Source organism: Dendrobates tinctorius, unplaced genomic scaffold, assembly GCF_039654945.1.
Source record: "Dendrobates tinctorius isolate UK_male_01 unplaced genomic scaffold, ASM3965494v1 ptg000145l, whole genome shotgun sequence".
NCBI lineage: Eukaryota > Metazoa > Chordata > Amphibia > Anura > Dendrobatidae > Dendrobates > Dendrobates tinctorius.
In genome coordinates, this window is record NW_027361812.1 from 17,378,301 (window position 1) to 17,404,298 (window position 25,998).

Genomic DNA, 25,998 nt, shown 5'->3' on the forward strand with positions numbered 1-25,998 from the left:
AGTGCAGCTATACAAAGAAAGTGAGGGACTTGGAGCATTGTTCTATGATTAAATTCTTTACACAGAAAGAAAGCCTAAAGAAATCCATGAATGGATGATTGTTGTATATAGTGATGACTACTTCCAAGTAAACTTTTGTGTCAAAAAATTGAAATGAGGTGGGTAATCAACTGAAGATGATCCCTATCAGGGCGACCTAACTCTTGAATTTGGCATTTCATTTGGCACGGTTTCCAGTATCATTCATGATGTGTAGATGTCAAAGGTTAGTTCCTGGCTGGTGCCACGAATATTGACGCTTGAGCAAGAAATATATGTCTAGCAATTTAGCCAAGAGAATTTAGACATGCACAGAGAAAATTCTGGAGACTTAAAATTTTCAAATTATTATGGGTAATTATTACGCATGATCCTGAGACCAAACAAGTGTCCGTGCAATTGAAGCACAAAGGGTCACCAACTCCAAAGATTTTTTGCATCCAGTAGTCAACTGGAAAGAACATGGCAACATTTTTTGGGATACAGTAGGAGTTTAATTACTAGAATTCATGCCACACAAGACAGCAATTACTGGAGGCACCTACGCTTCAACAATGAAGGCATTATGTAAGGCAATCAAAGAGAAACGCTGGAGCTGTTAAAGCATTTTTTTACATGTTACAGGCTCCTTAATGTTGTGCAGATTGATGGGGATGCGGATCTCACACGAAAGACCTCGTAGAAGTGCACCGCTGAGGATGAAAGAGCGCACATGTGGTACAGCCTTTCTATTGAATTTGTGCTTTGTGTGCACACATGTAGAAGCTGTACATTTCCACCTCCTGAGCTGCACATTCTTTAGAGCGATTGGCAGGAGTCTCAGGACTTGGACCCCCTCTGATCTGCACAGAGTTAAAGGGCATATGACACAAAGCAAGCCTTCAAAAGCTTTACTTTTTATGCTACCAATTCATTCTCACGAATATCTGACACATAAAACAGAATCAGAAGTCAGAAGATTTTTATTAATAGAATCATTCATATTATACAATCCAATCTTTCTTTAAATTACAATTCTACGGGAAAATACTAAAGCATATTGTAGATTTCTATATGAGTATTGATCAAATCACCAAATCTAATGTCAAAAAGGTTACTTGGCAGCAAAGAAGCATGCACCAAAGAGATCATTGAATGCCTATATTTCACAATCCAGTATGCCACAAAAAATCCATTTTTTAAAATGTTTTACCATTTATTACATCAACTTTGTGATACTCATCACACGTTGTCAACTTGGAACTTAGTTATAACTTGTCATGACTTTAACATTGTGTATGGCAGCCACGTTAGTATCCATATCAGGGTTGCAAAACTGGAACCATCCAGCTGATCATATATACCAAGTTCAAGTTCTTAAGGTGCTCTTTTTATCAAACATTGAGTGAAAACAAGGAAGGTAAAATCGTTGTGACCTTAGAACCACTGGGAAATGGTCTAAAAGCTAAGTATGAGCTCTGATGTGTGAAAATTAGCAACCTGACTTTGAAAAAGTAGTATTGTTCGTACACTGTTTAGGTGTTTAAGGCACTAATATTGTTTGGAGTTGTGAAATCAAACACTGTAGATATATACAGTGTAATATATATATATATATATATATACATATACACATATATTTACACACATATATATATACATACATACATACATACACACACACACACACACACACACACGCACGCACTTGAAAGTGTTTGCCTCTTCCCGATGTCCTATTCTTTTGCATGTTTGTCAAGCTTAAATGTTTCAGATCACCCAAATTATTTAAATATTAGTCAAAGATAACACAAGCAACCACAAAATGCAGTTTTTAAATGAAGATGTTTATTAAGAGAAAAGTAAATACAAATCTACAGGTCCCTGTGTAAAAAAGTGATTGCCCTCTCCCTTAAAACATAAATTAACTGTGGTTTATCACATCTTCGGGAGTTCAGATTCCCTAGCAACACACAGGCCTGATCACTGAAAAACCTGTTCTCAGTTAAAAAGTCACTTAAATAGGACCTGCCTGACAAAGTGAAGTAGACCAAAAGATCCTCAAAACCTAGATATCCTGCCGCGATCCAAAGAAATTCTGGAACAAGTAAGAAGCAAAGTAATTGAGATCGATCAGTCTGGAAAATGTCATAAAGCCATTTTTCAAGCTTTGGGACTCCAGCTAACCACAATGAGAGGTATTATCCACAAATAGCAAAAACATTGAACAATGGTGAACCTTTCCAGGACTGCCCAACCGACCAAAATTACCCCGAGAGCGCAGTAACAACTCAGCCAAGAGGTCACAAAAGACTCCACAGCAACATCTAAAGGACTGCGGGCCTCACTTGTCTCAGTCAGTTCATGACTCCATCATGAGAAAAAGAGACTGGGATAAACTGGCCTGCATTGCAGAGTTCTAAGACAAAAAACACTGCAGAGCAATAAGAACATACAGGCTCATCTCAGTTTTGCCAGAAAACATCTTGATGATCCCCAAGAATTTTGGGAAACATCTGTGGACCGACAAGACAAAAGTTGAACTTTTTGGAAAGTGTATGTCCCATTACATCTAGCGTAGAAGTAACACAGAATTTCAGAAAAGGAACATCATACCAACAGTAAAATACGGTGGTGTTTGGGGCAGTTTTGCTGCTTTAAGACCTGGAAGACTTGCTGTGGCTAATGGAACTATGAAAACCATGAATTCTGCTGTCTACTAAAAAATCTTGAAGTAAAATATCTGGCCATCTGTTTGGGACTTCAAGCTGAAACAGACTTGGGTTATGCAGCAGGACAATGACGCAAAACACACCAGCAAGTCCAACACTGGATGGCTTACGAAAAACAAAATTAAGACTTTTCAGTGGCCTAGTCAAAGTCCTAACCTTAATCCGATTGAGATGCTGTGACATGACCTTAAAAATGAGGTTCATGCTCGGAAACCATCCAATGTGACTGAATTACAACAATTTTGCAAAGATTAGTGAGCCAAAATTCCTCCAGAACGTTGTAAATGACTCATTGGCAGTTATCGCAATTGCTTGAGTGCAGTTGTTGCTGCTAAGGATGGCCCAACCACTTATTAGGTTTATGGGCAATCACTTTTTCACACAGGGCCCTGCAGGTTTTGAATTTTAGTGTGACAAACATGCAAAAGAATATGAAATTAGGAAGGGGGCAAACACTTTTCACACAACTGTACATTTTCCTTTTTCTGAAGTACATTAATAAAATATGACTGAAGTGTTTTATTTTTTTTATATAACGTTTAGCACAACATTCCTGTATCGAAATGTTTATGAAGTTAGATTCTTTTTATCATACAAGTTGTATTTAGCAATTTGCGGTTCTTCCATAGGCATCCACCTCCGTCCCCATGTGTACAATTACGGCTTAACTACACAGATTAATAATTTTGGCATATTAATATTTTCTTGCTTATGCATAGAGATTCTAGACAAAGATTTAGTCTTAGTCTTAGGTTGACCATAGTTTCAATAAATTATGTGACTTCCACTGCCGACTACGGAGCAGAGACTAATACAATGGCTGCAATGTGTAGTCTTTGAATTTATCAACATAAGTCAAAATGTACAAGAATAAAAAAATGACAAAACTTGTTTTTAGCACTTTCTACTTCATTTTGAAAAAAAAGTCATGCTCTGGAAAAGGACAATTGATGCTACTCCAACGAGAAGTTTACATTACCATTTGAGGTTTGATGGAGCAACATATCATCTGGGTGCCGATGGGTGTCCTGATTTTTTAGAATACTGTAAACCTCTTTCTGAAGTAAGTTCATGTTGCTTTTCAGTTCAGAAATTATATTTTCGACCTGTTCTCGTTCTCTACGTAATCCCTCACGTTCTGATCTGAGCTGCCCAATTTCTTTTTCCAAAGTGGAAATGTTCTCCATCTTGCGCTTGCGACAGTTCTGAGCAGCTACTTTATTCTTGCCACGTCTTCGGATGTCTCTGACTAAAGCCAGCTGAGATTCAGTCAATGTGTACTGAGAGAGAAGCTCGTTAAAATCCTCCACAGGGAGATTGACTATCCTGTCAGTGGGGAATGGGATCTGCATTGCGGCTGCCCTTCGCTCATCCCTACTGCAGACAAGTTCTTGAGTCCTTGATGCAAAGTATGTTTGGGTTTCACCCAAGTTTTCCATAATGGGTTGTGTGAGATTTGGTACCAAAGTATACTGGTTTTGGTAGGCTTGTTGTGGAATTATTTCCATGTATTCTGAGTGAAGCCTGTGGCTGTCTAAATTCTCTATTTCTATTGATTCTCCATCACTAAAATTTAAAGACAATCCAGAATCTGATTCAAAATCATCATGGTTCTTGGTGGGATGCTGCAGAGTATTAAAACTAGCCAGGTAAGGCTCAGGCACAATCACCTGGTCTTCTGATGCACTCATTGCTCTGGATAGTAGGTGCTTTGATGGATAGTGATTTATTGCCCCCATCTGAGAGATACTTGATGAGATTAACATTCCTGTATATGATGTAGGAATATATCCAGAAGTCATAGGGATTGTTGCTGCATTCTGTGCTTGACAGTCCATATAAAATCGGTTACAGATTGATATATTATTGTTTGTTGTTGGTTCCATGCCATCTCTTGGAACACTACCGAAACCGCATCCTGGATTAGGCAACATGGGTGTTTGATATCCATTCTGAACATCGTATGAAGAATCTGGGTGTAAATCCAAGCCCTGAATGACCAAAGAAATTAAATAATTAATGGTGTCATTGGATAATTATGTGATTTACCAAAAGTAACATTTTGCTAAAAATACTTAACGGTAAGTGTTTTCACTACTTAGACAACCCCTTCTGAAATCCCACATTACCCCAAGTAAAATAGAAAAAGCTTATACTAACTTCTGGCACAGGTGCTGTTCCAGCGATGTCGGCGCCTGATCTCCTAGGCATTTGCTTGATATGTCACATGAGTCAATCAGTGGTTGCTAACCGGTTGCAACCTTTTCTATTTTGTCAGGGTGGACATTCATTCTGAAGGAATTTTGATGAGCAGCAGCCAATCAACATCCACTGATTGGCTGCAGTGCTCAGATGGCGCAAGAATGGCATCGCTGCAACCGTGTCGGTTCAAAAGGTGAGTATCAGCTTTTGTTACTTTATTTGTGGGCCTCGGGGATTTAAAAAGGGGTTGTTCAAGTAGTTGATAAAGCATTTAAGGTGCATATTGTACATGTAGTTATTATATTCAAGAAGAAATAAACTTAATGCAAACTCCATATTTTACAACATGCTGCATTCAAAGGTTTAAGGCTATGTGCACACGTTAGGAATTGCCACGGAAATTTTGGCAGCAATTCCGCAACTCCCTGCAGCATGAAATACGCATGCGGATTCCTGCTAAACACTAGCGTTTTGTAAGTGTAATTAGCTTGCAGAATGCTAGCGTTTTCCAAGCGATCTGTAGCATCGCTTCGAAAACTGATTGACAGGTTGGTCACACTTGTCAAACATAGTATTTGACAAGTGTGACCAACTTTTTACTATTGAAGCGGCCTATGGAGCATCAATAGTAAAAAGATATAATGTTAAAAATAATAATAAAAAAATCATGATATTCTAACCTTCAGGGGGCCATCGCAGCCTTCCGAATCCTTGCTATGCTCCCTGCAACTCCCGTTCCCAGCGATGCCTTGCGACAATGACCCCCAGATGACGTAGCATCACGCGAGACTGCTACGTCATCACAGGTCATTGTTGCAAGGCATCACTAGGACCGGAAGATGCTGGCAGCGTGGCTGAGAGGCGGGAAGGATGCGAGGGCTGCCGGAAGGTGAGAATATCACAATTTTTTATTTTAATTTTTTTTTAACAGGGATATGGTACTCAGGGCCTGGAGGAGAGTCTCCTCTCCTCCAGACCCTGGGTACCATGCTCACATGATCCGCTTAATTTGTGCATGGTGGGCCTAGCCACATGCGGAAAGTAAGCGGATCAGTGTATTCCTATGTGTGCGGAATCGCCGTGATTCCACACAAAGAATGAGTATGCTGCATATATTTCCGCATTGGTGATTCCGCCGCGGAAAAAAAAACGCAGCATTAGCACAGCATTGTGGAATGCCATTGAATTCAATGGGTTGCATTGTGTAAGCGTTTGTGGCAAAACCGCTTACAAACCGCAACATGTGCACATAGCCAAATTCCATATTTTAAAATTACAGATTTCTAATTACACTGCTCTGAATTAGACTAGAATTGGACTGGAATTGACTAAGGTAATGGACTATAACACCACTACAATGTTTCAGCTTTTTATTATCACCCCCATACTACTCTATTTTTCCCTAACTCCTGTAATCCCCCCACCTTGTAAGGAACTAGTCATTTCCCCCCTCCATCCTCCCCAGCCATCTCACCTCTTCCTCTGAACTGATCCTCCACACACAATCCTTTTTCTCCAGACACACACGGCCACATCATGTCCTATCCTGCTCTCACCATCTAACGCTCTGCTACTCCTCATTGCTGGCGACGTATCCCCAAATCCTGGCCCTCCTCAACACATCCCCACACTCATTTCTAACATCCTGCTACAATCCTCTACATGTTTTTGCAACCATGACAACTTCATACCTATTCATCCAGCCCCCACTCCCGAGTCCCCCTACCTGGAGCTCTGTGGAATGACTGTCTGACTAGCCGTTTATCCATGACCTCATTATCACCAACAAACTCTCCTTCCTTGCCATCACTGAAACCTGGCTCGCTCCCTCTGACACAGCCTCTCCAGCTGCGCTTTCCTATGGCGGATTCCATCTCTCACACCCCTTGCCTCAGCAACAAACATGGTGGAGGAGTTGGCTTGCTCCTGTCTGATACCTGCTTCTTTACCCTCCCCTATTCCACTCCCACCCTCCGCTACTCTTTCCTCGTTTGAGGTGCACTCCGCCCGCATCCAACCTCCAACTGGCTGTGATCTACCGCCCCCCAGAACTAGCCATTTCCACCTTTCTCACCACTTCACCACCTGGCTACTCCATTTCCTCTCTGCTGACATCCCTACCATCATCATGGGCGATTTCAACATCCAAATTTACACTCCACCCCGGCTGCTTCTAAACTTCTATCGCTCACTGCTTCCCTTGGTCTCACTCAATGGTCCTCTGCGGCCACTCACAAAGATGGTCACATGCTGGACCTTATCTTCACCCGTCTCACTGTTCCCTCACAAATCTCACCAACTCATCCCTCCCCCTGTCTGACCACAACCTACTGACATTCTCTTCCCTCTCCTCTGACTGCACAATCCCCACTCCACAAACTCGCTCACCCTCGAAGGAATCTCAAATACCTTAATTTACAATCACTCTGAGTCTCTTCTCCCTCTTACAGACATAGCTTCCTTACATGACACAGATGCTGCTGCCACTTTTTATAACACCACAATAACAGCAACACTTGATTCGGCCGCCCCCCTCACGCAGAGCAAAACTCGTACAATCAAGAGGCAGCCCTGGCTGACCAAAGAACTGAGCCGGGTTTCCAGGGCCGCTGAGCGAAGATGGAAGAGAACCCATTCTACTGAGCACTTCAGTGCATACAAGCAGTCCCTTGTCAGCTTCAAGTCCACGCTCTCTGCCGCAAAACAATTTTACTTCACATCTCTCATATCCTCCCTGTCTCACAACCCTAAACAGCTTTTCAACACTTTCAATTCTCTACTCCGTCCCACAGCACCTCCTCTTCTCATTTCTGCTAAAGACTTTGCCTCCTTCACTAAGCAGAAGATTGATACGATCAGAGAAAGCTTTGGCCCGCAGCCCCCAATGCCCCTCAGCCCTGTTCTTCCAAAACCAGCTTCACCACCATGACAGAAAACCAGCTCTCCACCCTCCTGTCAAGATCACACCTCACCAATAGCACACTTGCCCGCTCCCGTCCCACCTCATCCCTAACTTTGCCACAGTGTTCATCCCAACTCTAACACACCCCTTCAACCTTTCACTTACAAATGGTGTATTTCCCTCACCCTTCAAACATGCCTCAATCACACCCATCCTCTGTGTATAACTATCTCCCAATATCTCTTCTCCCTTATGCCTCAATACTACTGGAACAGCATGTATATCTTGAACTGTCCTCCCACCTCTCCTCCTGTTCCTTCTTTGACCGGCTACAATCTGGCTTCCGACCGCATCACTCAACTGAAACTGCCCTGACTAAGTCACCAACGACCTACTATCCGCCAAGAGCAAGCGACATTACTGTTTCCTCCTTCTCTTGGACCGGTCTTCTGCCTTCGACACCGTGGACCATTCCCTCCTGCTAAAGATTCTCTCATCTCTTGGCATCACAAACTTGGCCCTATCCTCATCATGCCTAATAGACCGAACATTTAATGTTCACAATGCCTGTCTGCTATCTCAGCCTTCTTTTCTGCTCGCTTTGTCAAACTGAACATGGACAAAAGAGAATTCATCATCTTTCCCCATCTCACTCTACCCGTCCACCAAACCTATCCATCAATGTAAATGGCTGCTCGCCTTCCCCAGTCCTGCACACTCGGTGACTTGGAGTGATCCTCAACTCTGCCCTCTCCTTCAAACCACATCTACAAGCCCTTGCCTCCTCCTGCCGCCTCAAACTCAAAAATATTTCCTGGATCCTCAACCATGAATCCACAAAAACACTAGCGCACACCCTTACCTCCCGCCTCGACTAGTGCAACCTCCTACTCTCTGGCCTCCCCTCTAGCACCACTCCAGTCCATCCTACACTCTGCTGCCCCACTAATCCACCTGTCTCCCCGCTATTCCCCAGCCTCCTCCCTATGCCAGGCCCTTCACTAGCTTCCTATTGCCCAGAGGCTCCAGTTCAAAACCCTAACCTTTTTTCCTGGATTTGCACTGTGTGCAAAGCCTTTATGAGTGTAGAAGTTCCACAACTACACTTTCATAATTTTTTCATGAAGCACTACATTTGGTGCCTTCAAGAATTTATGGGTTACACTGCTTGTAATTTTTGTCAGGCTTTGCACTTTGTGCAAAGCCTTTATGAGTTTAGGAGTACAACCTATTGACAATTTGAACAGAATGTATATGATGCCCTCCTTATGTCTGTGTATCTGTGTCCCTCTTATCAAAATTTTTGTCAGTTCTTACCTCCTTCATAAATTAGACTGAAACTTCCATTTTTTTTAAACAAAGATTTCATTTTTGGTTTATGGCACTAAATCCTTTTTAACCGCTTTACCCCCAAGGGTGGTTTGCATGTTAGTTACCGGGACAATTTTTACAATTCTGACCTCTGCCCCTATATGAGGTAATAACTCTGGAACGCTTCCATGGATCCCGGTGATTCTGACATTGTTTTCTCATGACATATTGTACTTCATGTTAGTGGTAAATTTCATTGATATAACTTGCGTTTATTTATGAAAAATACAGAAATTTGGTGAAAATAGTGAAAATTTCACAATTTTCCAACTTTGAATTTTCATGCCCTTAAATCAGAGATATGGCACACAAATCTCTTAATAATTAACATTTCCCAAATGTTTACTTTTATATCAGCACAATTTTGGAACCAAAATAGTTTGTTAGGAAGTTAAGGGTTAAAAGTTGACCAGCGATTTTTTTATTTTTACAACACCATTTTTTTTTTTTAGGGACCACATCACATTTGAAGTCACTTTGAGGGGTCTATATGATACAAAATACCCAAAAGTGACACCATTCTAAAAACTGCACCCCTTAGGCTGCGTTCACACGTCGCATTTTTTTTTCACGTTTTCGCGGCGGTTTTAAAGGCACGATTTTGCCGCGAAAAATAAGCATCCCATGCAATCCCATGGGATTCCACAATGCTGTGCTAATGCTGTGGTTTTTTCCGCGGCTGAATCGCTTTGCGGTAAAAAACGCAGCATGCTCATAAATTTAGCGGAATCACGGCGATTCCGCCCACATAGGAAAGCCTTGTTCTGCATGTGGCTGTGCCCACCATGCGAAAAGTAAGAACATTTGCGGATGGTACCCACGGTCCGGAAGAGAGGAGACTGTCCTCCGGGCTCTGGGTACCATATCCCTGTGAAAAATAGAATTAAAATAAAAAAATATTGTTATTCTCACCTTCCGGCGTCTCACGCAGCCTTCCCGCCTCTCTCCACGCTCCTGGCATCTTCCAGTCCCAGTAATCCTTTGCGAGAATGACCGCGATGATGTCGCGGTCATTCGTGCAAAGGATTACTGGGACCGGAAGATGCCGGAAGCGTGGAGAGAGGCGGGAAGGCTGCGTGAGACGCCGGAAGGTGAGAACAACAATATTTTTTACATCCTTTTACTACTGATGCTGCATAGGCAGCATCAGTAGTAAAAAGTTGGTCAACACTGTGTTTGACAAGTGTGACCAACTTGTCAATCAGTTCTCCAAGCGATGCTCCATATCGCTTGGAAAACACTAGCATTCTGCAAGCTAATTAGGCTTGCAAATCGCTAGTTTTTCTGCTGGAAAATAGCGGGAATTTAAAATGAGATTTTCCCGTGAAATGGAATTCCGGAATTCTCGCGGTAACTTCCGCGGGAATTCCGCTACATGTGAACTTAGCCTTAAGTTGCTCAAAACCACATTCAAGAAGTTTATTAACCCTTCAGGTGCTTCACAGGAATTTTTTGAATGTTTAAAATAAAACATTTAACTTTTTTTTCAGAAAAAATTTCAGGTCCAATTTTTTCAATTTTTTCTATTTTACCAAGGGTAACAGGAGAAGTTGGACCACAAAAGTTATTGTGCAATTTGTCCAGTGGGGGGAACCACTGTTTCGGCGATTGGCAGAGCTCGGAAGGGAAGGAGCGCCGTTTGACTTTTTCCAACGCAAAATTGGCTGGAATTGAGATCGGATGCCATGTCACGTTTGGAGAGCCCCTGATGTGCCTAAACAGTGGAATCCCCCCACAAATGACACCATTTTGGAAACTAGACCCCCCCATGGAACTCATCTAGATGTGTGGTGAGAACTTTGAACCCCAAAGGGCTTCACAGAAGTTTATAACATACAGCCGTAAAATTAAAAAAAATCATTTTTTCCACAAACATGATTTTAGTCCCCAGTTTTTTTATTTTCCCAAGGATAACAGGAGAAATTGGACCCCAAAAGTTGTTGTGCAATTTGTCCTGAGTAGGCTGATACTCCATATGTGGGAGTAAACCACTGCTTGAGCGCATGGCAGAGCTTGGAAGGGAAGGAGCACCGTTTGACTTTTTCAAAGCAGAATTGGCTGGAGTTGAGATCAGACGCCATGTCATGTTTGGAGAGACCCTGATGTGCCAAAACAGTGGAAACTCCCCAATTCTAACACACCCCTAATCCCAACCTTAACCTAACGGGAAAATGGAAATAAATACATTTTTATTTTATTATTTTTGGTGATAAAGGAGGGCTTGATTTACTATTTATAGCGGGTTTTTATTTTTGGCAGCTGTCACACGCTAAAAGACGCTTTATTGCAAAAAATAGTTTTTGCATCACCACATTTTGAGAGCTATAATTTTTCCTTATTTTGATCCACCGAGTCATGTGAGGTCTTATTTTTTGTGAGACGAGTTGACGTTTTTTATTGGTATTGTTTTCGGGCACCTGACATTTTTTGATCGCTTTTTATTCCGATTTTTGGGATGCACAATGAACAATAACCATCAATTCATGAATTTCTTTTTTGGTGGGGAGGGGGGGCGTTTACACCGTTCTGCGTGTGGTAAAATTGATAAAGCAGTTTTATTCTTCGGGCCAGTACGATTACAGCGATACCTCATTTATATGATTTTTTAGGTTTTGGCGCTTATATACAATTTTATATAAAAAAAATTATTTTTGCATCGCTTTATTCTGTGAGCTATAATCTTTTAATTTTTCGCTGATGACGCTGTATGGTGGCTCGTTTTTTCCAGGACAAGTTGCCATTTTTAACGGTACCATGTTTATTTATATCCGTCTTTTTGATCGCGCGTTAATGCACTTTGTTCGGCGGTATGATGATAAAGCATTGTTTTTTGCGTTTTTTTTAAGAAGTTCGCTAAAGGGGTTAAATATTGCCACCAACATCATTAAATTACATCACTCAATTATTTCTTTTATAAAGTATGGAAGTCACCTGGTTGCATATTATACAATGAGAACTAATAGAAACTTGGACTAACCTGTAGCTCGTTGATAGAGAAGATCTCTTGCCAAGTGAGATCCATGTCTCCTTGTTCACACGGTTGTCCCATTTATGAAAGGAGTGATCCAAAGCTAGGCTCTACATTGAGGAAACCAGGCATTAATCTGCAGGACGGGCTCATCTTAGTTCTGTGTAATGCTGAAAAACAATTAATGAACAAATATGTTTTGAGCTTTTTCCAAGTTTATTATATTATGTAATGAAGCTTGAGAAAAGAAACACATTAGCAATACATTCGTTGCATATAATGGTTTATGGCACACTGTGACACTGCAAGACCTGTAGATTTGTGGAATTTTAGAACAAATAGGATCACAGAATGATAACGTTGCTTGTTGGACACTGTTCTATGGTATGATTCTGCACACATGCCAGTCATGTATGGACATATCCACTGAATGTTCACTGCATGCTGTCTTGGCTGTTTAGTATCTGCCCAAGACTGTAACAGAGAGCATCTCTATCACCAATCTTTGTTAGGAACAGTTACGGCAGGTGCAGACGACAGTTTTCTCCACATCCGTAAAAAATACTGTAGGTCAGCTTATGCTAATTACATTCTGATCATAGTGTGATCCAACTTTATCGGATGTGGAGATTGGAAAAAAAGTTTCTCCATTTAGCCTGTCTGGCAAAATCGGACCGCATCTGGCATTCGGATGTCATCCGACTGCGGTTCAATGTTATCCAAAGACCCTTAGACATGACTGGGAAAGTGCTATCCGATTATCGAAGGCAAATCTTGCATGCTGCAATATTTTTTTCTAACTGATTCGGCCCGAGGAAAATAATCAAACATACACAGCACCATAGAACAACATGGGGACAAATGCTATTGGTCAAAACCAAGCATTTTTTGGCTGCATATTTTAGTGCGCAAAAAAAAAAAAAAAAGGCAGCGTCTTACAGTTCCGGCAAAGTGTTTAGGATTTATATAATACTCATGCACACTGTTTCTTTTTTGTTATTCTGCAGACAGTGACCTGTGGTGCAATTTTGAAATTTGCAATACATCAATCTCTTTTTATGTAAATATGTGTTTTATTTGCAGATTTTCTTCATGGGCTTCATGCACCACTCCAGCGTTTTTTTTATTGCACCACTTGAGTAGTGCTTTAAATGTACTGTTTCATACTCACCTGCCTCCGCTTTCCAGCGTCACTTCCGTCGGTTGCCGTTGAAAACTGATCTGTAGGCAACTCAAGTATTTCACGGAGCGGCGCTGAGGTAACTTTCAATACAAGTCTATGAGAGCCTTGTTCTGGCTCTTATAGACTTGCATTGAGAGGTTATCACATAACTTCTGACTTACAGCCATTCAAAATCTGTGCACACAAGTTGGCATTGCAGGACCGGGGCAGCACCAAAAAGTGGGGAAGACGCCGGAGGGCGAGTATAAGACCAGGGTCAGTGGGCTTACATTAAAGCACCACTCCAGTGCTGAAAACCCCCCAGCTGGAGTGGTGCTTTCAATGAGATAAGAAAAATTCACAGCTGAAACCACACGTGCTTGGATTGCTTTTCTACTTCAGAAGCTCATTAAAAACATGACAGCAAAAGGAGACGAAATAAGACAAAAAAGACGCAGTGGACAATGCACTTAATATACATAATTGGTGCAGAAATGCTTCAGAAAATCTGCCAAACCAGATACTCATGATGAGAACTTAGTTTACTCACGTATATAGCGCCATTAGTTCCACCGCACTTTACAGATATTGTCCTCACTGTCTCCATTGTGGTTCACAATCTAAGTTCAATATGTCATTGTAGTGTGGAAGGAAACCCACTCAAACACGGGGAAACGATCCAAAACTCCTTGCACTTATTACGACCCTTTGGATGTGACTTTTTTTGAGGATGGAGGTCAGTCATCACAAGCCTCCTGGTTAGAGGCATATTTAAGAAAATTACATGTAATATTTGCATTCTAAAATAGACAGTTTTCCATTTGAAGCAGCGGATTATGGTAATTACTTTCCCCTGCAAGGCCCTTTTCCTTCCATGTCTTCCTCCGCATGTACTGCACAGAGTAGATAAAGCTTATCAGGAGTCATGCAGTTTCCAAAATGTTGGAAATAGAACCGCATGTACTATATGTGATGTGTAATAGCTGAAACAAAAATAAAATATTCTGCTCAGCTCAGGTGTGCCGTACACACAGGCTCAGCATACCAGTCAGGCACTACAGGAGATCTATGAGATCAATGACACTACTGATCATTAATAGGCATCAATTACCATTATTATTTTATGGCTGAAGGAGTAAAATATCTTAAACCCTAAAAATTGAAAGTATTAATATGCTTTATTGATCAACTCTGCTCGGATTGCACCATTCCAGTCACCTCTCCTTGCTTTGGCAGCTCGTCTTCCACGTTTTATCTAACACAATAAGACCAGGTTCACGCGACCATATGAAAAAAAAAAAAAATTGTCAGAGTTTCATTCAATTTTGTTTCTCATTTGTCATCCGTGTCCAGTCTGTATATAATCCGTTTCTTTACTCAGCTATTAATATTTTACAGGACCATTTGCAGTTTCCTATGCTACAGAACTGCAATGTATCCATAAAAATCAGATCCTATACTGCGGCTCGGTATGGCACCCAATTTTTTTATTTTGCGCACCCATAGACTTGATTGGATGAATCTCGTCCAACACATGGAAGAAACCAGTACATGCAGCAATTTTTTTTTTTTCATACGCAGATCTGGTCAGTGAAAAAAGTCGCTCATCTGCACTGCCATAGTGAATAACTTTGGTCCTACTGCTTTCCATTTTTTAAAGACCTCACTTGGACTAAAAATTTAGTCGTGTGAGCGAGCCCTAAGATTTCTAGCTACCTCACACTGTTTGCAGCACCCCATGATGTGCTTGAAGGGTTGGCTGTCTCGATTATTTAATCAGTATCCAGCTCTCTGCATAATGTCCCCAATCTGTATGGAAACAGACAAAGAAGTAAAGCTGCCAGGTCCAACACATCAGAAATGGCAGGATCTTAGCATATTTAATGAATGAAATATAAATTAGTAGGGTTAATTTTGTTATGATTTATAAACAGAAACACCTATAATTTCATCCTGTAATTAAGGCCATAAAGTGAAAATCATACAGAACCATCAAAACAAAAGAACACTTTATAAATGAACCAAGTATGATATGAAAAAAAAGTTTTTATTAAAAAAAAACAAAAAAGTAGAATATTAAAGGGAACCTGCCACCAGGTTTGGCCGCTACGAGTTATGGCCACCACCTTTCAGGTCTTATCTACAGCATTCTATAATGCTGTCGATAAGCCCCGATCCGACCTGCTAGAGAGGAAAAAAAAGTTTTATTATACTCACTCGGGGGGGGGGGGGGGTTGGCGGTCAGGTCCGATGGGTGTCGCAGGTTCTGATCCGGTGCCTCCCATCTTCTTGTGATGCTGCCCTTCTGCTTGCTTCATGGCTCCCCAGTATCGCGCTCCTCCTGTGCATACTTATCTGCCAGATAGAGGGCAAAGTACTGTAGTGAGCAGGCGCTGGGCCTCTGACCTTTCCCAGAAACTGCGCACTGCAGTACTTTCCTCTGCCCTCAACAGGGCAGATAAGTATGCTTGCGCAGGAGTGCGATGCCACAGAGCCATGAAGCAAGTAGGAGGGTGGCAACGCTAGATGAGAGGCACCAGACCAGTACCTGTGACACCCATCGGACTGGACCGTCCCCTGGTGAGTAAAATAAAACATTTTCTTCTTACAGGTCAGATCGGGGACTTATCTACAGCATTATAGAATGCTGTAGATAAGCCCTGAAAGGCAGCGGCCATAACTCATATCGGCCAAACCTGATGACAGGTTTGCTTTAAGCAGTAACATAACAAACAGGTACAAAAACAAGGAAAGACCACAGATGCAGAACAATGGTAGACTAACCCAGACATATGATGTATACACGAAGGCTACAAGAATACCATATAATCATACAATGATAGGAGCAGGGGAAAAAGACATCTACACAAATAATCAAGGTAGAAGTAGTGTATAAACAGTAACACAGCTAGGTATGTCCATGTGGAGTATAATCAGAGGAGTAAATAATGGCATGCTCAAGCCAAAACATATAAGTGCTTCTCACAAAATTAGAATATCATGAAAAAGTTAATTTAATTCACTTCTTCATTGCAAAAAGTGAAACTCATATTATGTAGTCATTACAAACAGAGTGGTTATTTCTGTTAATGCTGATGATTATGGCTTACAGCCAATGAACACCCAAAAGTCATTATCTTAGTAAATTAGAATACTTTATAACAACAGCTTGAAAAATGATTTTAAAATCCGAAATGTTGGCCTCCTGAAATGTATGTTCAGTAAATGCACTCAATACTTGGTCGGGGCTCCATTTGCATCAATGCAGCATGGCACTGCTGAGGTGTTATAGAAGCCCAGGTTGCTTTGATAGCAGCCTTCAGCTCACCTGCATTGTTGGGTCTGGTATCTCATCTTCCTCTTAACAATACTCCATTGATTCTCAATGGGGTTAAGGTCAGGCAAGTTTGCTGGCCAATCAAGCACAGCGATACTGTTGTTTGTAAACCAGGTATTGGTATTGGATATTTGGCAGTGTGGACAGGTGCCAAGTCCTGCTGGAGAATGAAATTTCCATCTCCAAAAAGTTTTGTCGGCAGAGGGAAGCATGAAGTGCGCTGACTTTGGTCTTGATAAGACACACTGGGCCTCCACCAGCTGATGACATGGCTCCCAAAACCATCACAGATTGCGGAAACTTCGCACTAGACCTCAAGCAGCTTGGATTGTGGTCTCTCCATTCTTCCTCCAGACTCTGGGACCTTAACTTCGAAATTACATGCAAAATTTACTTTAATCTGAAAACGACACCTTAGACCACTGAGCAACAGTCCAGTTAATTTTCTCATTGGCCCAGGTAAAATGCTTCTGGCATTGTCTATGGGTCATGAGTGGCTTGTCACAAGGAATGTGACACTTGTAGCTCATGTAATGGATGCCTCTGTGTGTGGTGGCTCTTGAAGCAATGACTCCAGCAGCAGTCCACTCCTTCCCCAAATTTTTGAATGGCCTTTCCTTAATTATCCTTTCAAGGCTGCGGTTATCCCAGTTGCTTGTGCACCTTTTTCTACCACACTTTTTCCTTCCACTCAACTTTCCATTATTATGCTTGGATACAGCACTCTGAGCAGCCAGCTACTTTAGCAATGACCTTTTGTGGCTTACCCTCCTTGTGGGGTGTGTCAATGACTGCCTACTGGACATTGTCAAATCAGCAGTCTTCCCCATGATTGAGGAGCCTACTGAAACTGACAAAAGGGACCTTTTTAAATGCCAAGTAATCCTTTGCAGGTGTTTTTGTTAATTATTCTAATTTACTGAGATAATAACTTTTGGGTTTTCATTGGCTGTAAGCCATAATCAACCAACATAACCAGAAACACTTGAAATAGATCACTCTGTTTGTAATGACTATATAATATACGGTATGAGTTTCACTTTTTGTATTGAAGAACTGAAATAAATTAACTTTTTGATGATATTCTAATTTTCTGAGAAGCACTGTATATACCCCGATATGACCACTGTCAACTCCACAATAACATAAAAGAACTACTAACTGCCACCACCATTCGTTTACACAGGCCGATTGGACACCTGTTACAGGTATCGTATGGCTTCAGGGGTGCGGTTTACAGAGCAAGAGGAATGGAGTATATTATTAATCTGGAAAGGTAGTCAGTGCTTATAAAAAAAAAATATCCAAAGATGGTACAAAATGGGAACAAAACAATACGATCCATCCAATCACAGATTAAAAAGAATAACAAAATAAAGTACTAAACTTGAGTCACAGGTGGCTGAAATGGCTCAGAGCTTAGCAGAGGGAGGTACTTGTTTTACAAAAAAAATGGACCAAAGAACTACAGAATGCTGTACTTCCAGGACTGACAAGTTACAGAACCTCAAACTCTGATTTTTATTAGATCAAGGTTATGCCGACATGCCTCCCCTTGGTGAATTCATTTGGTAGCTACGTTACCTTTCTCTAGTATAGAGATGAAACATGGCATAGATAGCATCATCCATCTGCTGATATTAAGTTGATTGTGTTCGGGCAGTATCTAACATTCTATGAACATCTAGAGTAAAAAAGATACATTGTGGAATGGGCAGAAGCTGTTTTAATTGGGTGATATTAAGTTGGATGTGTTCGACTGCATTATGTTTGTACCTTCACTATGACACCAAAAATATATCTCCCATAAATATCAGATCAATGCGAACCTCAATAGTCATTACTGACCACTGGCTCCAGCAAGACTGATATAATTCCTTTAACCAGATGAAGCTGATTCCTTTGAATAGAGGATGCCCCTGTATTTTTCCGCATCTGAGTATAAGAATCATAGACTTGTTGACTGGTTCTCAGAAATCCTTTGTTCGTAATGCAGAAGAAATGCTAATCTAAGGGGGGGTCAGTTTCCTTGTAAGAATGCTCGGACCTGACACCCATAGTGTGGTGATGCACCATCTTGCTGGAAAAAAACTCAGGGAACGTGCCATCTTCAGTGCATAAAGAGGGCGACACATCATCTAGCAATTTCAGATATCCAGTGGCATTGAGGTTTCCATTGATGAAGAATGGCCCCACTATCTGTGTACCCCATATACCACACCATACCATCAACTATGGGTGTCAGGTCCGAGCATTCCTACATGAACAGTTTCCTGGAAAGTGGATTGATCATTGTGGGCCAGTTGAATGGTCACCAAGGTCTCCCGATCTGACCCCCTTAGACTTATCTTTGGGGTCATCTGAAGGCAATTGTCTATGCTGTGAAGATACGAGATGTGCAGCATCTGAAACTATGGATACTGGAAGCCTGTGCTAGCCTTTCTTCTGTGGTGTTGCTATCAGTGTGTCAAGAGTGGGAGAAGAGGGTTGCATTGACAATCCAACACAATGGGCAGCACTTTGAACACATTTTATAAGCGGTCATAAACTTGTAAATAACTCATGAAATAATAAAGTTACATTAAAACCAAGCAACCATTGTTTTTCTTGTGAAATTCTCAATAAGTTTGATGTGTAAATTGGTTTGAAAGACCAGCTCACCCACGTCTGACCTCACCGCACCTCAGACTCGGATCCGGCCCTGCCCTGGCCGCACAGCAGTAATAAAAGAAGAAATGATCCAGCTGAAGTGCTCTGGTGATTTATTGAGTGCTGTTTGATGTGTCACATGACCATCTTCCCATTGAAAAAAAAAAATAACATTGAATCCAAAATGGCCAACTTCAAAATGGCCGTCATGGTCACCACCCATCTTGAAAAAAGTTTCCCCCCTCCCATATACTAATGTGCCACAAATAGGAAGTTGAGATCACCAACCATTCCCATTTTATTTAGGTGTATCCATATAAATGGCCCACCCTGTAGACTCTTATTTTCAATAAGTCATAAGCTCCATCCATGGAGTCTGTCAGTTTCTTTATGTGTTGGCGAGCAATTATTGAGCAATGCCAACCACAGCTTCCCCGACACTGTTCAGAGTGGTGACTGTTTTCCTTCTCCGTAAATTTCCCATTTAAGAAGGCCCACAAATTCTCAATAGGGTTTAGGTCTGGTGAGGAAGGGGCTGTGTCATTTTTCTTCCATCTGTAAGGCATTTATTGGCAGCCAAGGAGTGGAGACGTTGATGCGTGAAATGGAGCATTGTCCTGCATAAAAATCATAATTTTCTTGAAGGATGCAGACTTTTTCCTGAACCACTGCGTGAAGAAAGTATTTTCTAAAAACTGTCAGTAGATTTGGGAGTTGATTTTGATTCCATCTTCAAACCAAAGAAGTCCAACTAGCTCATTTTTAATATCAGCCCATAGCAGTGCCCACCTCCATCTTGCTCGTACAAAGTGCAGGTCTGTGCCCATTACTGATCCAGCTATGGGCCCATCTATCTAGTCTTTCTAGAGTCACTCATTTCATCTGTACGCAAGACCTTTGAAAAATCTGTTTTCAGAACGTTCTTGCCCCGGTGTTGACATTTCCACTTATGCGTCTTGGTCAGGGATGGTCGGGTTTCAGCCTCCCTTACTTTGACCACGTCTGAGCACCGAGTACCTTGTACTTCTGGGTCTCCAGAGAGGTTGTAGTTCTGGAATATGACAGCACTGGAGGATAATGGATTCTTGGACGCTTCACATTTGATTCTTTTCGAACCTTTGGCAGTTAATGTGGGTCCTTTTTTCTCAAAATGTTCTCTTTTGCGGCCCTGTTAATATTTGCAGCAAATCTTTTGATGGTTCTGTGAACACGGCCCAATATCTTAGGAATTTCAAGAGCACTGCATCTCTCTGTAACAATTTTTTATATTTCAAATTTGTTTAAATCTATTTTTTGGTCCATTTTGCCTGAGGAAAATAAGTTGCCTAATAATTATGCACACCTTGATATTGGGTGTTGTATACTTAGGCCTCATCCCCATTATTGTACAAATACACATTACTTAATCTGTTTCTTCCAAATTTATACAGCTCGGAGCTGGAAAAATCTGCATAAAATGATGAATGTCAAAATACTTTCCTAATATTTCTGCACACAGTGTAATTATGTGTCCACTATACTTTCATTAGTGATTATACTCTCAATAGCAGCACAGATTGATAATAATATTATACAACACTGTAGTCAAATATAAAAACAAAAAAAAACAAAACAAGTAGCACTGTGGTAAGTGTTGATCCAGTCCCAACTCAAAGTCCTCCAATAATATAAAAAAAGGCAGCACTCCTCAGTATCAGAGTTCCTTTACCCATATCAGAGAGTCCAGTTGTAGTTACCCCTTAACGACATATGTTGTTTGCATATGCTGTCTCCCTGCCTGTGATGCAGGCTCACAACCTGAGCCCGCGCCTTTGTCGGCAAATGATGGCTGTAGATTGTTAGGAGTGGCGGAAGACAATAAAAAATAAAGTGCCTTCGCCACCCAGGGTCCACCGAACGGTGGATGGAAAAACCGCTGCTAGAGAGGCAGAGCACAAGGCGGTAATGTGCACAAGGGTTAGACGCCACCCAGTGCACAAAAGCAAGCTCTGTTATACTCACAGAGCTGCAGGCAAATAAGCTCAGATTAAACGCTGAGTCTGTTCAGAGTCAGACACACAGCGATATAGTCGCGGTATTTGCGGTCACAGGAGTAGCCTTAGCAGGACTACACCATCTAGACCTACCGTCAAATAAGGTGCGAAGCGTCGCAACCGCGGACACAGACAAAGCTGCAACTGCAGCGCGGCAAGAACTGAGCCGCTGGCAAGGCGCTGCAATAATGCTGGCGCAATGCAGACGCTAAGCTGCTGAGTACGATGGAGTATATGCGCGCTGGCGCTGCTACTGGCTGAACCCAAACACACAATCGTATTATCAGAGGGAAGGGGTTTCTTAATAAGTCAGTCACCAGTCCAAGCATCCATCACCATACATACAGCAGCAAATATGAAATACTAGCGCATGGCGGAACAGCCATGCGCGCTTTTTATACCAAACGGGACCTTCCGGAAGTCTCCAAGGCTCCAGGAGGAGCCAATAGGATTAGACACAGGACCTGAGCATGTGACTCCCGAACTCCAATGGGAGCTCGTCCCATGAGCATGCTCAGTGGAGGGAACAGAGGACTTAGCCTCTGGAGAGAGTTGCCGCAAGGCACTCTCCTCTGCAATCTCCTCTATCGCACATGAAACGCAGGAGACTGCAGCATGTAAGGGTCTAGATTTCATCATAGAGAAGGAAGAAATCAGACTCCTAACATAGATGGCTCAGATAATAGGATTGCTTCTAGCTGATTCAAGAAATTGCATAGTTTGTATTTGTAGCTGGCCCAGCACATGCTAAAGTTTCTCCATTTTCTGAAAATACTGCTTAAGTAGATAACACCAGAATATTAGACTAAAGTAGGTTGGAAGACCTGCGAAATCCTCGCACATTCAGGATACATGTCTACAAGCCAATACTGCGCTTCTATCACCACGGTGACCCAATGGCTTCTATACCATGTGATTGATGTTCAGTTACTGATTTTTCTATTGTCTTTACTGCTTTTATATGTGGTTTGTTGGATAAGACACAATGTAGTTTATATTGTAATGCTGTCTGTACTGGAAATACAAGCGTTTCAGTTATTACATAACTTTCTAGCAAAATTGTGACACTGTGAAGACTTGGCTAAGGAGGATGCAAGTGTGCTTGTGATAGGGACAATGTATGGCAGAGAAATACAGTAGATACAGAAAAAGGCAAGTGAAAGCAAGTTATCTGCAGAATAGGTAATAAATTACTGATCAGTGGGTGTCCCATTGGTGGGATCCGATCGATAAAAATACCTTTTTCTATCAGCTATGGGGAACGTTGGTCCTTGTAACGAAATGCGTGACAGGTCAGGCGCTTGAACACTGCTCTACTCAGTCTCTATGAAACAGTTACAAAAAGCTCAGTGCTTGGCAGTCCCATAGGCAATGACTGGAGTAGCAGGTGAGCATCTGCACTTACGCTACATTCTAACAGGTATAAAAGTTCCCCATTCTACCCACCGGTGCAGGTTCCATCAGTCGGACCCCCCACTGATCAACAAGTTATTAGCTCTCCTGTAAATAGGTAATAATCTGCCTTTGAGTCTGGTCTAGTTATTCCTAATGGGCATCTCATGCCCCTGCAGGTGACACTAGCGGGAGCATAATGCGTTATTATAACAATATACAATCAGTTCTTCAGCTCCCTCTAGTGGCAAACGCTGCTGTCCAGAATGTTAGTATTTCGGGCAAACCAGTTCGGTGTAGCTGTCTGTGGGGGCTGATGAACGCTGTATCGAACAGTAAATGAACAGAATGTCTATAAAAGGGAATTCAAAGCTTTGTTTTAGGAAACCACAGCTTGGACTGGTGTTGAAAAATGTACTTTGCATCCATTTAAAAAAAACAAAATGGGGTTCAATGGTAAACGTTCACTTTAAAGGGTTATCACTGAGTTTCAAGCTATCCTCAATCCACAGAATAGTGGATAAATTACTGATAACTGGGGATATAACATATGGGTCCTCCAGCAATCACGAGAAAGGGCTCTATCATTTATTGTGTATGCGACTGTAGGAATAAGCAAAATGCTGTACTCAGCTATTTGCGACAATTCCATAGACAACATATGAATAGGAGATCATTTCAAATGCTGGGAACAACCCATTAAGTAACTGTAATTTTTATTATGGCCAGATTCAGCATAAACCAGCAGCACAATTTTCTCTCCCCTCTGAATGCCGGGTATAATATCACCCATACACTTGTTGCCATTCCAGCAGGTAATGTCCAGTGTAAGACAGCGATAGTACCGTATTCAGTGAAGAGGCAGTGACCCACAAAGTTCAAACACAAAAGTCTCTTTAATGTGTTTCCTCACAGTATTAAAAGTCCAATCCACACAAGTGCATATAACTTCAGTGTGAATAACTAGTATCCATTTCACCATTTGCAGAATATATTATATGGCATCCTTCATTTTACAGACACTAAACATGCCAGTCTTCCTCTGACTAGTTCCCGTGGGTGTCTATGTGCCGTACCCAAGACTCTTCACACAGCATTACATGTTGCAGGCACTACGCACGTTAGTCCTCCTCTGACTAGTTCCCGTGGGTGTCTTGCACCGCTTGTATCACAGTCTCTTTACTCACACGGCCGTACACAGTCCAGGATACCCTCCGAATGGCAGCCGGGCACCATATCCACCTGTTTTGCAACCATTACAGATGCCAGTCTTCTTTCGGGCACAGGACTGTCCACATCCGAGACCAGTCACCGTGGGCGACTTGCATCTTTGTGTATGCTGCGGGTTGCCAGGCCTCACTCTGGCCCTGCCACACCTGAGACTCACTCAGACCTGCTCAGATCTCACTAACCCTTTCCTGGAGGGCTTTTATCACAGAAACCTGTGGCTTTCAGCCACATGAAAAACCTGGGTCTTGGGAATGGAACAGACCGCAACACTATCATACTGCAATTTGTTTCAAACACAATATCCAAAGCAGGTTTTCCCTACCTCTGTCTCTGTCTAACGCTTACTTTTATTATCAGTTTGCATTGCAGTCACAGCTACGCACATGACTGCCATGCACACCTATGTCTTTCATACACCTCTGTGCATACCCTGAGGAGACTACACAGCGACCCCTACCTGTGACATCGGTCATTGCTTCCCCATTGCAATCCCAGCTACGCCTATGACCGCAATGCATCCTCATAGCCTCATTACGCCTCCGTACGTATCCTAGGGGAAACACACAGCGCCCCGAGCTGTAACAGGGGTCTCTGCCTGACACCAGGTAAAAGCAACAAAAAGTAAGTCTATTCAATATATCTTGATGGTGCTGGAAATTGAACATTTACTCAAACATAAACTGTGCAGATGGGGATAAGGGACTTTTTTTTCTTTTTTTTTAAATATTTAGTACTTTTCATTTTATTGCTTTGTTTAACTTAAACCTATTGTTAGATGAAATAATCAAATACATTAAAGACTAAAGGCTATGTTCACATCTGCATTATAAAGCTATGCTCACATCTGCATTATAAGGCTATCTTCACATCTGCATTATAAAGCTATGCTCACATCCTTATTATAAAGCTATGCTCACATCTGTATTATAAGGCTACTAGCTGAAGAGCCTGGCGCTGCCCGGGCATAGTAACTAACTATGGTTAGTTATAACAAATTATAATGATTATATCTATATATATATATATATTATATATATATATATATATCAAGCTGAGTGTAGAGCCCCGCCCACTCCGCATAGCCACATTCGCTATAATATCCAACATCATCCCGTCAGCCAGAGCTACCGGACAACAACCCCTAATATCCCACATCGTCCCATCAGCCAGAGCCACCGGACTACTACCCCTAATATCCCACATCATACCGTCAACCAGAGCCACCGGACTACTACCCCTAATATCCCACATCATCACGTCAGCCTAGTGTCAGAACCAGAGCGCTAAGTAGAACGGTCCTAACTTCCATACCGGGGATCCCTTTAAGAGGGGCCTTGGGTCAGAACCAGAGCGTTGAGTGTATTTGCCCTAACTTCCATATAGGGGATCCCTTTAAGAGAGCCTGGGATCAGAACCAGAGCGCAGACTGGATTTGCCCTGACTTGCATACCAGTGATCCCTTTAATAGAACCCTGTGGTCAGAATCAGAGCGCTGAGGGATTTGCCCTAACTTCCATACAGGACATCCCTTTAAGAGAGCCTGGGGTCCGTACCAGAGCATTTGAAGGTAATTGCCCTGACTTCCATACTGGAGATCCCTTTAAGAAAGGCCTGGGGTCAGTACCAAAGCGCAGAGTGGATTTGCCCTAAATTCCATATCAATGATCCCTTTAAGAGAAACTGGGGTCAGAACCACAGAGCTGAGTGGAACTTCCATACCGGAGATCCCTTTAAGAGAGGCCTGGGGTTAAAACCAAAGCGCTGGATGGATTTGCTCTGACTTCCATACCAATGATCCCCCTTTAAGAGGGAAGATGTGCCTATATGATGGAGGATGTGTGATGTCTATATGGGCATAGGAAGGGGGATTCATTTCTGTCATGTGCTATGTGCTCCTTTTTGGGGGGCAGACAATGGCTGGGAGCTTATGTTCCCCTGGATGCTAGATTTCTCCCACCATGTCAGTGTCTGCTGAGGTGTTGTCAAGTGGGAAAACTTGCTC

The 25,998-nt window shown here is 42.0% G+C and overlaps 1 protein-coding gene across 3 annotated transcripts in view; it reads right to left on the bottom strand.

Annotated features, from left to right (window-relative positions):
* Positions 1-983: 983 nt before the first annotated feature.
* NFE2 (nuclear factor, erythroid 2) overlaps positions 984-25,998 on the bottom strand; it is a 30,035-nt gene continuing 5,020 nt past the window's right edge. The window contains exons 1-3 of one of the 3 annotated variants that reach the window (XM_073546262.1): positions 23,954-24,177; positions 12,203-12,363; positions 984-4,741 (exon numbers count right to left, since the gene is read on the bottom strand). In XM_073546262.1, the coding sequence (XP_073402363.1) occupies positions 3,704-4,741; positions 12,203-12,274 (1,110 nt within the window). In that variant the 5' untranslated portion in view covers positions 12,275-12,363; positions 23,954-24,177 and the 3' untranslated portion in view covers positions 984-3,703. Of the gene's footprint in view, positions 4,742-12,202; positions 12,364-23,842; positions 24,178-25,998 lie in introns of those variants that run through there. The other 2 variants (XM_073546263.1, XM_073546264.1) reach the window with 2 other exon arrangements.